Source organism: Otolemur garnettii, unplaced genomic scaffold (assembly GCF_000181295.1).
Source record: "Otolemur garnettii isolate 467f Iridium unplaced genomic scaffold, OtoGar3 scaffold00076, whole genome shotgun sequence".
NCBI lineage: Eukaryota > Metazoa > Chordata > Mammalia > Primates > Galagidae > Otolemur > Otolemur garnettii.
The window spans coordinates 5,866,156-5,880,258 of NW_003852471.1; the positions used below are offsets into that span (position 1 = coordinate 5,866,156).

At 40.6% G+C, this 14,103-nt stretch overlaps 1 protein-coding gene and 1 non-coding gene across 2 annotated transcripts in view; both read left to right on the forward strand.

Annotated features, from left to right (window-relative positions):
• Window positions 1-591: 591 nt before the first annotated feature.
• On the forward strand, window positions 592-693 carry LOC111726713. Its single transcript, XR_002774423.1, has one exon. It is a non-coding gene; the product is annotated as a U6 spliceosomal RNA (small nuclear RNA).
• A 5,249-nt stretch (window positions 694-5,942) lies between these two features.
• GFM1 (G elongation factor mitochondrial 1) overlaps window positions 5,943-14,103 on the forward strand; it is a 47,737-nt gene continuing 39,576 nt past the window's right edge. The window contains exons 1-5 of the mRNA XM_003794140.3: window positions 5,943-6,120; window positions 7,281-7,433; window positions 8,802-8,934; window positions 9,374-9,578; window positions 11,355-11,471. Of these exons, the coding sequence (XP_003794188.1) occupies window positions 6,031-6,120; window positions 7,281-7,433; window positions 8,802-8,934; window positions 9,374-9,578; window positions 11,355-11,471 (698 nt within the window). The 5' untranslated portion in view covers window positions 5,943-6,030. The remainder of the gene's footprint in view (window positions 6,121-7,280; window positions 7,434-8,801; window positions 8,935-9,373; window positions 9,579-11,354; window positions 11,472-14,103) is intronic.

A 14,103-nucleotide genomic window follows, 5' to 3' on the forward strand; every position in this document is an offset into this window, starting at 1 on the left:
GGCAGGAGACTGGCTTGAGCCCAGGAGTTGGAGGTTGCTGTGAGCTGTAATGCCACGGCACTCTACCCAGGGGGACAGCTTGAGGCTCTGTCTCAAAAAATAAAAAAATAAATAAAAAATAAAAAAAATAAAAATAAAACATCCTAGTTTATATAAAACTAAGGTTTCACTTTCTATGATTGAAACTTTCTAAATTTCCCATATTTAATGTATAGGTCAAATACGTTGTCATTGAATCCACTGATTTGTGCAAGATTACAAAATAGAAAATGGTGCTTAACTAGAAAATTGTATAATACAAGTGTCTTTTAAAGGGGTTAGGATCTTATAAAATCATTAGGCTGCTACTTACTATAAGGACTATGTTAACTATAATTGTAATTTTTCAGATCCTTAATTAACCTTCCAAGCCCTTAAATTAGTTCTTACTTACTTGGCAATTTCTAAATAATAAATGATGCAAAGTTCTGGTTACTTAAAATAACTTCAATTTACTCTTAGACATTCCAAATGACTATGAATTAACAGAGTGTGCGAACCCTTTGAATATTATATATTGTTATGTTGTCACCTTGAAACTTACAGAGGTTCTTGCTTTGGCAGCACATGGGGTAAAATTGGAAAGGTACAGAGATTATTAGCATAATCTTTGTGCAAAGATGACATGCAAATCACAAAGCATTCTATATTTTTATTATATATTTTCGAGACCATAATAAAGCCCATCACAACATTTTAGTCAGTGATGGACCATAGCGATCCTGTAAGATTATAATATTGTGGTTTTGTATTTTTATTGTACATTTTCTATGTTTAGATACATAAGTATTTACTATTGGTACAGGACAAGTGGCATCCCAGCCAGCTCTGGAGCTGGAGGGTGCCGACGGGCTGCCTCCACCTTGGCAGTGTTGGTGCAGTGCCAGCAAGCAGTAGACCCAGCAGGCTGGAGGGTGGGGATGGGGTCCCCATTTCCTAGGCCTGGGAATGAAAGGAATTGTAGCCATTCATGTGTGACCCAGACATGCCCCAGACACATTGGCCCAGACGTGACCCAGACATGTCCCAGACACATTGGCCTAGACATGACCCAGACATGTCCCAGACAGGATGGCCCGGACAAGCTAAATGTAACTACCTAGCTAAATGTAACTATTGAGGGCCCCATGACACTATATATACCTCTAGACAAAGAGCCTACAGACAGACAGACAGAGAGGGAGAGAGAGCACTTTTCTCTCCTGTCTCCAGTTTTCTCTCTGCCAGGAGCTCTGGCTCTTCTGTATTCTTTTCTGTAAATAAATCCTGTCTTACCACTGATCCATGGTCCACAGATTCATTCTTCGAATCAGTGAGACCAAGAACTTACTGAAGAGCAAACTTCCGGTATCACTATTGTGTTACAGTCGTCTACAGTGTTTAATATTAGAACGTGCTGTTCTGCTGTTCGGGTTTGGAACTGAGGAACAACAGGTGTGTCCTATACCTTAGGTGTATAGCAGGTTATACCATCTAGATTTGGGTAGGTACATTCTATGATTGTTTGCACTACAAAATTGTCTAATGTCATTTCTCAGGCCATATACCCCTTGTGAAGCAATATGTAATTGTACCCAGAAAAGAGGATTTTGAATTTTCCTAGCACAAAAAAATAATAAATGTTTCAGGTGATGGATATGTTAATTTCCCTGATTTGATCATTATCCATTGTGTATATATATCAGAATACACATCGTACCCCATTGTTTGTATAATTATGTATCAATTAAAAATTTTAAAAATTTATAAAAGTAAAATGTGTACTCATAAAAATTTAGCTAGACATTTCTTGATTTTTTTGTCTTTGGTTTTCTCTTTGGAGAAAGCAAAAATAAATTACATTGGTTAAAAGTGGTGACTAATAAAAATAATTAGGAATCTGCTTGGTATAATAATTATAGAAAAACATGAATGTATACACATACAAGATTATATAAACCTTTACTTAAGAAAATGACTAGTTTATTAAAATGGTAGTTAAAATGTAGTAGCTATACTGTTTTATTTAATATGCTGATAAGGTTATATTAAATTAATATAAAGTTAAAAATTAAAGTAAAAATTTTAATTTTATCATCTATCTACATAATTATATATTTTAAAACAAATGTGTATAAAGGCATATGAAGATTAAATTTTTTGAAGTCTTTAGGCCAGGTGCAGTGGCTCATGCCTGTAATCCCAGCACTTTGGAAGGCTGAAGTGGAAGGATCCTTTGAGGCCTGGAGTTTCAAACCAGCCAAGGCAACATAGTGAGACACCATCTCTACCAAAACCCATACAATGTTAATTCTCAAAGTGAAAAAGTGTATTTAAGGATGTATATTTAATGTTAATGAATTTATTTATCAAGGCAGATTACAAAATCTTCATTGCAAATTACTACATGAACAATAAATAAAAAGTAAATCTGAAATTCATCCCTGAGTCTCTGATTTTTTTCTCTTGTATCTTGTAATTTACTCTGATTCCTATTTCTTCGATCTCATTCATTCATTCACTTAACAAATATTTATTTAACACTTAGTGCTAAAGTACATGTAATCACATGCAATGAACAAACAGAATCACTGTCCTTATGAAACTTACATTTTCACTGAGAGCTAAATGATAAACAGATACATATGCATTTAAAGTGTCTAGATAGATCTAAGAAATGCTCTGAAACAGGGTGAGAAGTTAGACAGTGGGGGAGGGCCTTGCTATTTTAGAAGGGTTGAAGGGAAGGAAGTGAGGGAGAGAGCGCCAGGCAGTTATCTGGGGAAGAGCAAAGACTCTAATCCAGGTGATACAGGACCCGTGGCGCCCCAGACGGCTCAGCAGAACTGACCGGCTGCCTGGGCCTTGGCTGTGTTAGTGCGGTGGCAAAGGGCAGAGGAACCAGCTGGCTGGAGGGTAAGCAGGGGCCCCTGAAGGAGGCTCCAGTAGCCGGTGGGACTAGACAACTGCTGGGGAGACACCAGCACCTTAGGTTTCCCTCCCCTTGCACTTAGGGCTGAACAGGAAACGCCCATTTCCTAGGCCTGGTCAATTTCATGTAAGTTTCCTAGGCCTGGGAATGTAGCCATTGTAGCCACTCATTTAAGACCCAGACATGTCGTCCCAGAAACGCTAAATGTAATTACTGAGCCGCACTAAATGTAACTACTGAGAGCCCCATGCGACTATGTATACCACTAGACAAAGAGCCCAGAGACAGACAGACAGACAGACAGACAGCTTTTCTCTCCTGACTTGGGTTTTCTCTCCCTGCCAGGAGCTTTGGTATTTTTGTATTCTTTTGTGTAAATAAATCCTGTCTTACCACTTATCTGTAGTCCCGGGATTCATTCTTCGAGTCACAAATCACAGAATCCAAGAACCAACTGAAGACAAAATTGCGGTATCACAGGGATGGGGAACATCTTCACCATTGGAAGGTGGTGTTAATTAAGCTGTAATCAAGGCCTCATTCAAGAAACTTCAATTAGATATCCTTAAAAACATACATTTATTTTGTAGAAACCTAATCACTATATACTTAATTTCAAATAATAAAAACTATTAATTTTAAAGTTAACTAAACTTCTAAAGACTTTGTTGTCTTTTTTTTTTCAATTTGAAAGTAGTCACTGTTTATTAACTGACCAGATTACAGAAACAATCAGGTCAGATACCTTAGTTCATTCTTCTAACAAGCCTATTGATTTGGTCTTCCCTGGTACCAGCATCTCCACCTTCTACAAAGTGGGTTGTCTTTGTTTTCACACACACACACACCCCCCCCGTGGAGATGATAACTTGAAGGGCCACAAGAAGTTATTTGCTTCTTTGATGTGTTTTCCAACAGTATAGATCTCATGAATCAGATCCTCCATGCAGGTGATGCCCTATTTACCAAGAGATCGTGCAAACTGTTATCAGTCAATGCAATTTGTTTCTTATTGATTTTGCCATAAGCACGCTTGTAGATTAGCTCATTTACTGGCTTCAGATCTGGGTACCCCCATGCAATATACGGTTCTACAATCCTCAGCATGTTGTGGAAGCCTTGTTGAGCTTAACAAAAGTTCCATTGAAGATCTGGCGAGGGCGAAGAAGCTGCAACAGCTTTCGGACCTTTGGACTCACACATTGATCCCTCTGATCCTGATGACAAATGCCAATTTGGGTTCTACAGGTACATAGAAGCTGCCAGCTTTTCCTGCCATCCCAGCTATCTGAATCTCAGTTCTGTACATCTGCCTATATTCTTTATGATAATGCTTAGCTTTTTCATAGATAAGCTTCCTCCTTGCCTTTTGAAGCATTTTTGGGGGCACACTTCTTTCTCAGACGCTTGATCTTTAGCTCTGTGAAATTCTTAAGGGTTTCTGGCACAGCAGGAACCTTCTTTTTCCTTTCTTTGAGACCCTCCATGGTTCCAGCTGGAAAAGAGCTGTTGTGTCTTTTCTTCTTGTTATTGAAAAGCATTTGGATCTTGGGCTGCAGCATGGAGGTCTGTAGCTCCAGCTGATCCGCTAGCTGGGTATCAGTCATTTATGACCTTAGGGGTGACTTGCTCTGGGTAGGAGAATGTAGATGCCAAGCAATTCATGGGTGAAAATAAGAAAGCGTTCTTTGGCATGTTGCCAAAGGCATAGTATTCTACTGCATTTTGCCAAATTTCAACTGGATTTTTCTTAGCATTAAACAATGACTCTAAAATGTCATCTACTGACCCACAAAGGCAGAAGCAGTGAAATCGGTTAAGAGGCTATTATAATAATTCTGTCAGAAATAGCAGTGCTGAGAGGTGGGGAGAAGTAGAAGGTTCTGGATATTATTTTTGAAGGTAGTGCCTATAGGTTATACTGACAAATTAGTTGGGGGTGCCAGAGAGTGGTGTCAAAGTGGCTAACATTTTTGGCTAAAGTCACTCGAAGGATGGTGTTTCCATTTGTGAAATGGAGAAAACTGTAGGAAAAGGCTTTTAGGAAAAGATCAGAAGCTCAGTTTGTGACATCTTAAGTTGGAGATGCCTCTAAGATCACCATGTGGGATGGTCAAGGCTACTGTCTCCCACATGAACTGGACCGAAAACGTCTGACATTGGACAATAACAATGTTTTGAAATGAGAAAAAGTACAGAAAATGTATTTTTGACTTGATAACCTTCAAAAAAAGAAAAGAAAAAGTACTTGTAATTGATAGGTTTTGTTTATGTTTTTGTTTGCTTTTTGAAACAGTCTCACTCTCTTGCCCTGTGTAGAGTGCCTTGGAGTCATAGCTATCAGCAACCTCAAACTCTTGGGCTCAGGGGATCCTCTTGCCTCAGCCTCCGTACAAGCCCCCACCACAATGCTATTTTTAGAGATGAGGTCTCGCTCTTACACAGGCTGGGCTCCAACTCCTGAGCTCAGGCAATCCACCCACCTCGGCCTCCCAGAGCGCTAGGGTTACAGGCGTGAGCCACTGCGCCAGGCCATAACTGGTGGTTAATTCGCTATTATTTTTCCACCTTCCCTTTCAGGCAATGTCCTGAACATTTTCTCTTCTTTTCTTTTTTTTTTTTTTAAAGTTTATAATACCAACATACACAATAATTTGGCTTTTTTTTTTTCATTTAAATTCTGTCGTAAACTTTTCTTCACATTGCTATATAGGTCAAACAACTATTTTAACAATGTGCATCTTTACACAGCAATGATGTCTTTAAAAAAGAAGACGACAAAGACCAAACAGCCCCCTTCCCCACAGGGCTTTGCCTCCTCCGGGGCAGCAATCAGCTCCGGAAGGCGATTGCACTTTCTCTTCCGCGCCGGCAGGGGGCGCGCGGGAAACGGAGGCGCTGTCGGCGCGTCGGCCCGGGAGTTCCTCTCCTTTTTCCCGCCCTGGCTTCGCCCCGGTGTCCTCTGCTCCTGTGCGCTCTTCCGGCGCGGGCTGCAGCGTGACCTGCGGCGGCTCTGGCTGCGGTACCGGCGGCTGAGAAGACCGGGAACCGCGGGAGTTTCAGGCCTGTCTGCGCTGGCCATGAGGCTGCTGGGAACCGCCGCCGCCGCGGCTGTGGGGCGCGGGCCGCTGCCTCGGGTCCCTGCCGCCCTCGGCTGGCAGGGGAAGCAGGTACTGGTGCCCGCCAGGCCGAATCAGGGACTGTTCCCGGGACCTTGCGGGCCTTTCAGGGCGGTGGAGGCAGTGACATTCCTTCCTTCCCGGAGACCTCGCTGACAGCTCGGAATACGAGTGATCGCGCCCCAGTGCTGCAAAGCCTCTCGGTAGCTGCACTTAAGCTGGTTCCTCGTGAGCATCTTCTCGGTGCCGGAGGGCGCTGGACGGGGCCCCGAGTTACGGCTGAGCCTCTTATTGATGGTACCTGAAAGAGGAGCTATATAGGGTGAATGTCAGACAGCTGAAAAAGTTGTGTGCCCAGGACGCAAACCCCAAACTTCTGACTCTATCCAGTGCCCTTTTCACTACAGGATGTCGTTAGCCCGCCTGTCCCTTCTCTGCCGGCCCTCCGTTACTTGATTTGGCTCTCATCTTCCCGACCCCTTTCATAGGTCTTGTTTCTCACCACGGTATAGAAGTTTGTGAATAAAAGCCTTTAGGGCAGGGTTGTGGTGGTGCTGGGAGAGACCGTAGGCTTAGGGCGGATATTGAGCCTTTTCTGTCATGCAAATCTCGTTTGTTTTTGGATGTGCAGTCCTATACGGAGGGGTTTATATCGTCTTTTGGTTTCATAAAATACAAGGTTTCTACCCCCAACCCCAGTAAAGTTAAAAAAAAAAAGATACTTCATGAACTTTTTTTGTTTAGAGAGAATTAGACATCTTCTGGGGCTCTCTTGGAGCTGTTGACTTCACTGTATAGAGCCTGCAAGTTCTGAAACGTCTTTGTTAGCTGCAATTAAGGAGGGGGGGAAATTAAAGTAAAATTTAAGGTAAAACTTGCATTTTCTGTTAACGTAGTTTGGGGGGGTTCTTTCTGCTTTTATCAGCCCTGGTGCGTATTTTCAAATATGTAATATTTGGCAAAGGGGTCTGTCTCATTTGATTTTAATTGCATTTAATTAACTAATTCATTTTAAAGAGTATGCCTTTTCTGTCTTCTTTTGTAGTCCCTCCTGTGGTTTCAGGGGTTGCAGGTTTAAACATTTTCCCATCTACCTTTCCAGGCTATCTCACGTTCACTGAGATTCCTTGAAGGAAAGATGTGCACCCTACCCATTTTGTCTGTTATCTCTTATAAAAACTGCAGTGAATTGAGCTGTCCTGTTTTTTCAGGTTAATTGGAAGTCCTGCCGATGGTGTTCATCAGGGGTAGTTCCTAATGAAAAAATACGAAATATTGGAATCTCAGCTCACATTGATTCTGGGAAAACCACATTGACAGAACGAGTCCTTTACTACACTGGCAGAATCGCAAAGATGCATGAGGTATGTGGTTCATGCCTGTTGGTAGATTAAACAGAGCTTGATTTTGTACAAACTTTACAGAACCTGAAAGGTTAGAACACTGGTAACAGTGGATCTTTAACCAAATCACGTGCACAGAGGGGATAGCTCCAGTTGGCTTGACATACTCAGAGTAATATTTCCAGAGATCATTAGATCATTATTGTGACTGTCATGAGCAGAATGTCTTTTAAGAATGTTAAATCAATATGATATATACTTAAGCATAATTTGTTATGAGGTGGAGAAATGTTTATGATTTCTTTTTCTTGAGGCAGAGTCTCACTCTGTCACCCTGGTTAGAGTACTGTGGCATCATAGCTCGCAGCAACCTCAAACTCTTGGGCTTGAGCAGTCCTCTCACTTAAGCCTCCCCAGTAGCTGGGACTATAGGCATGAGCTGCTATGCCCAGCTAATTTTTCTATTTTTAGTAGAGATGGGGTGGCTTAAAATGATACATAGCATAAGCATGATTTCAGAAATATATATATCAGAATAATATTATTTTAAAAAGTCTTGAAACTTTCCTGAAGATATTACCATATCATTGAGTAACTTGACTCTGTGATTTAAAATATTTCTTCATATAAAGGTTCTTTGTATCTTGTTAAGTCACATACTTCAAAAGCTGAGTCCTTCTTACCTAGGTATCAGATCCGTGTGCAGCAGAACTGGGAAAGTTCTGTTCTCTGAATGTCTGCTCTGGGACTAATGCATGACTGGAGGGCAGAATGGTATAAAGGGTGTGGGGGTGGTTCTACAACCAGAGATTGGTCTACCTTAGCTGAGGACAGTGGTCAGAAAAGGGTTTGGTATTTGATATAGGGCAAAACCTACACAGTTGCTCCTCAATTTATGATGAGGTTGTATACCAATAAATTCACTGTAAATCAAAAGTATCAATAAGTTGAAAACCAGTTTAGTATACCCAGCCTACAGAGCATATGGCTTAGCCTAGCTTACTTAAATGTTCTCAGAACACTTACATTAGCTTACAGTTACACCTAGCAAAAAGCCTACTTTATAATAAAGTTGTTGACTATCTCATATAATTTATTGAATACTGAATGTGAAAACAGAATGGTTGACAAATACTTGAAATATGATTTCTACTGAATGCATATGCTGCTTTTGTACTGTCGTAAAGTTTAAAAACCATTGGGTTGGACCACTTTAAGTCAGAGTCCATTTGGTGATCAGTTATCTCCTTTACGAGGTGAGGTGGTTTGACACTTAGGCTATTTGAAAATTGTGTAAGTTAACTAGCTGTGTTCTGGTTCCATTTCAGTAAAGGCTTTTCTTCTTGGAATCAGGGACAGAGGAATCTGAACTGCTGTGCTTGTGTTTAGGTGAAAGGTAAAGATGGAGTTGGTGCTGTTATGGATTCCATGGAACTAGAAAGGCAAAGAGGAATCACTATTCAGTCCGCAGCCACTTACACCATGTGGAAAGATATCAATATCAACATTATAGATACTCCTGGTGAGTTGGAGTCTTGATTTTATTATGGCTTTTTGGGAAAAATACATTTAGTTCTTTGTTTTATATGATCCAGTTAATTTTAATACTCAAAAGTGTAACACCAAACTCCTTTTAGAGAAGATTGACTTGGAACCTCAAGCACTTTCTTCTTAAATGGTTTCTTTTAGAAATAGTGCCAGTAAGTTGTAAGTAGGAAGTTCTTTTCTTTTGCATATTCCAGATGATTCCAAAGGTACCTGTGCCCTAGCATCTTCTTGAAATAATCATGTTGGGCCCTGGGCCTTATGGCAGGAGAATGTATTGGTGAGGTCAGGAATCTCCATTCTCATTAGAGGACTTCTGTAATGAGCAGAGAGATGAAAACTTTTAATAGTGCATATGTTAAAAACTCAGACTGCTCTTTAACACTCCCCTCCCCATGCTACTTTGTCTCGTTCAGGGCATGTGGACTTCACAATAGAAGTCGAAAGGGCCCTGAGAGTGCTGGATGGGGCGGTCCTGGTTCTCTGTGCTGTCGGAGGGGTGCAGTGCCAGACTATGACAGTGAATCGTCAGATGAAGCGCTATGGTGTTCCGTTTCTAACTTTCATCAACAAACTGGACCGAATGGGCTCCAACCCAACCAGAGCCCTGAAGCAAATGAGGTACCGAGCTTTAGAAAGAAGAGAGAAGTGTGATGATCCTGACAGCCAACCTTATATCCAAAAGGGCAGCAATTTAGTGTCATCAAACTTTATCTTTACATTTTTTCTTTCTTAAAATTTATTTATGTGAATGAAGTAAATTCTTGGAACACTAGTGGTTTAGTTTGTGGTGTGGTCTCATCAACTACCTTCTGTAAGATGGGGGCAGATAACTTCTAGAGGGGTGGAAGATAAATTCAGAATTTATACTGTTTTGATGTAATTAGGAAATGTATAACCGAGAGTAGATTCTAATAATACTTAGACTTCATTTATACAAACCTAAAGAATCATCTTTAGTTTAACATTTATCTGAAGGATTTTATTTCATGCTCTTAGGTAGTGTGCCATAGAGGTGAAATGGTAGCATATTTGCTAGGATGAGAGTGACCCTTCCTTTCTGTACCAGCTAGAACCCTGTGACGTTTATAGTATTTTACATTTTGCACAATGCTATATACTGCACATAGCCTTTTAAAAAAGTGAGCATTTCATATTTTCTCTTCTGGAGGTGTGCAACTGTAGACACAGAAGTTTATGGTCAAGTTTCACGTAACAGAGCTGATAGGTACAGGTGGCCAAGTTTGCGGTAGTGAATAGGCTAATATGACAGAAATTAGGTATTTTAGGCTAATATTACAGAAATTAGGTATTTGGGGGTGTGAAAGTAAAATTTTTCTTTTTTGAGCATTTGTATTATTTTCTTGGTAAAACTAAATGTTTGTACTTTTTGTCCTTATCATTAGCTTATTTCACCAAGTCTTTTCCTGAATTCCAAGAAAATTTTCTTTTAGCATCTGTATTTATTTATCTTAAAATTTTTAATTTTTATTTATTTATGTATTTTTTGTAGAGATGGGGTCTTGCTTTGTTGCTCAGGGTAGTCTCAAACTCCTGAGCTCAAGCGACGCTCTGACCTTGGCCTCCCCAAACTCTGGGATTACAGAGTGAGCCCCCATACCTGGCCTCTTAGCATCTATTTGGTTACTTTGGTTGGTTCTTTTTTGACCTCCATTTATTTGTTTTCTCATTTTGTAACTCCCATTGAACAGGTTTTAATTTTATTTTCTTTCCTTTAATAACTCTTTTTGGAGGTTAATACTATTTGCTGTGTTAACACTTCTCTTTCAGGCTATGTTTTCTTCAAATATTTGGTGCTTTGTACATCTCTATCCGTAATTACAGCTATGGGTCTAGATATAAACAGTGGTAACTGGGACATATTTCTTCTGCAGTGAGAATTTCTGCCACTGAGTATAGATTCTGTTCAGTGTTGAGCCTGGTTGGGGATTCAGGTAAAGACGAGTGTCTGATGATTGTACCCACTACAGGAGTTTTGCTGCCAGAGCTCCCTCTTCAGATCACTGCACTCAGCTTTGCTAGTGTCAGTCGATGTGAGAATGAGAGTGGCTTGGCTTGCCCTCTATTCTTCCCTGTCCTGGCCAGGTAACCATCACCTGTTCTTTCCCCTTCTCTTTCTGATCCAGTGTATTCTGGGGATCTGATGGGACAACACTTATTGTGGAGTTCTTTTTGTGGCCTAAATGGGGCTGAGGCTTCCTGAGCTCCTTGAGTTTGGCTTGTTAGTTTCCAATAGTTTTATATCTTCTGGTCTGACCTGGTGATAATACCTTTCTCACTTCTACATCTGCCATTGACTTATTTTTATATTTTTTTTGTCATTCAGAGGAATTGGAGAGAAGAAAAGAGGTAAACAAGTATATTTTTATTTTTCAGGTCCAAACTAAACCATAATGCAGCATTTGTACAGATACCCATTGGGTTGGAGGGTAATTTCAAAGGTGTTATAGATCTTATTGAGGAACGAGCCATCTATTTTGATGGAGACTTTGGGTAAGTGTTAAATATAAGCTACTAAAATTTTATATTTTAAAAAGCATCAAAGAGAAGGAAAGGATAGGTTCATTAAATTTAGAATATCTTTTTGAAATATGTCTGGAAGAATATATTCTCTAAATTATCTTTGTTTTAATTCCTTTCATCCTAGTTGCTCCTCATTTTGCTTGGCATTAATTCTGAGAGAGAATGTTACTTTGGCTAACAAGTGACGGCATGCCTTGTGTGGTAGAAGGAGGCCTTCGGTTTGGGCTGTTAGCATGTTATGTCTTTCTCTGCTGTTCATTTATTTGCTCATCTCATTCACTCTCCCGGCACTTGTAGAGCAGCTGCAAGGTGCTTGGGTTTTGTGATAAAAACTGGAAAGAAAATCGAGACCATAAATATTTGCTCAACCTACTTCACAGATAGAAATATTAATCTGTAAAAACATTTAAAATTGTACAGATGTGGTTTGGGAACTGCAAGAAACAAATTGGTAACTTTTTAACACACTGTCTGGTTAGTCAGCATCTCTGTGACCTTTGCATACAGAGTGCTGTGATTGCCCCGTGGTTGTCAGACCTTAGATTTCATAAAAATCTCCTGGAAGCTTGTTAAAACCCATATTCCTGGGTACACCTCTGGAGGTTCTGATTCAGGTGATCTGGGTAAGTTTGTGTTTGGGGTAAGTTTCTAGCTCAGGCTGCTGTGGGTCTGCAGACCACACTCTGCCTGACGCTGATCTAGACGCCGGGGAGTCAGAGACGGCCCTTGTTCTGAGGAGTAACCTCTGTCGCCCGGCGGTTTCTGTGCAGGCATTTCCTGAGGTTTCCTTCCTCAGGAGATTGGGATTTCAGGCCTGGCTGCTGGGTGAATGGCATTGTGAGCTGTGAGGTGTAGAATTGATCTTCACGAGCCATTTTGTAGACAGGAAAAGGATGGAGGCCGTCCAGTGGATAAGGGTTTTCTCACTTTTTGTGTGAGAACTGAGTAATGACAGCAGAGCTCAGCTGCCACTTCTCAGGATGAAAGGCCCAAGAGGGCAAGGTTGCTTTCTGCTTTATTCTCTGCTGTGTCCTAGAATTGCCCCTAGAACTTCCTGGTATATAATAGGGACTCAAAAAATATTTGTAAATGAATGACTCAATTCACTTTCCCAGAATTGCTGAAGCATATATTTCTGTTATCTAAACTAGGGGCTCTTAAACATTGTAGAACTGTGTGCACACCCCCTCCCACAGCCCTGGACCACTGGGTGTGTGTGGAAAGGACTCAACAGATGATTCTGACACAGAGGCTAAGAACCAGGGACCTTGCCAGGGAGGATGAAATCTGAAGGCTGTGCAGGGTTTTGTTTAGAACATGAGGAGTTTTTTTCTCACTCTCTGGAATTGACTTTTGTCTTTCTTTTTATTTAGGGGTGTGTTCTCTGAAAAGCTTATTTTTTGACATTAATTTCCATTTTTAAGGGAATATAGTAGAACCTCTGTGAGTTGACCGCTCAAGGAACTGTAACAAACTGGTCAACATAAGGAACTTCCATGGAGTACGTGTGGCATGTGGTCTGTCTGGTCTATGGAAATTAGGTCAACTTGAGCAGGTGGTCAGCTGTGGAGTTTGGATTTTAAAAATACCGAGTATATCCATTTCTCATTGGTGTCTATTTCATCTGTGTCTCTTAACCTGTTTAACCCTAGAGGAATGGAGACCTGGTGTCAGAGTTGAAAGGACTGTCTAGTTACTTTTAAAAAATACAAATTGGTATAATCTGTGTTAAAAATTGTACAACTGGGTTTGTCATTAATGGAAGAGAATAGAGTAAGATGTCTAATCCTGCTTATTAGAGATTGTGGTGATATGATTAATAAGTTTATGGCTAATAGAAGTTTCAAGAGCTCAGATGAGCCTCAGACAGGTTGGCTTTGAATCTTAGTGTTCTGTTCATTAAGAATACAGCTTTAGACAATTACTTCACCTACTTAAGTTACTTTCCTGATCTGAAAATGCAGGTAATAGAAGCCATTTTGTATGATGTGAAGATTAATATCTTAACAAATACAGTAGAACCTCTGTAAGTTGACCTGACCACCCAAGGGACTGTAACAAACTTGTCAACATACGAAGGTGGTCGTCATACGTGTAATGAACTAGCCTGCTGTGCTGATATGTACGTGTGGTGCACGTCCAGTCTCTGCAGTTAGGTCAGTGTACAGAGATGGTCGATGTGGGGATGTGGTCTGCTATGGAGGTTCTACTGGATTGAGTTCAGTGCTCGCCGCGTGGTAAGTAGTAAACGGATGCTCTTACTACTTCATACGCTTGCCAATTTTCAAATGCAGTATAACCGTGAACTCCTGGGCTCCTGGAATTGTCAAGCCTCAGCCTTTCAAGTAGCTGGGATTATAGGCAAGTGCTATCCCACCTGACTAATATTTTTAAAATATCTTTATTTTTGTAGAGACAAGATCTTGCTCTGTTGGCCAAGCTGGTCTCAAAGTATTAGACTCAGTCTTTCCTCTCTCCTCAGCCTTCCAAAGTGCTGAATTACAGACTTGAGCTATGGGACCTGGCTTGCATTTTGTAGATATATGTTAGTCTTATTTGCCATTTGAATGTAAATATATCAGCTCTTTATTAAAAATATATA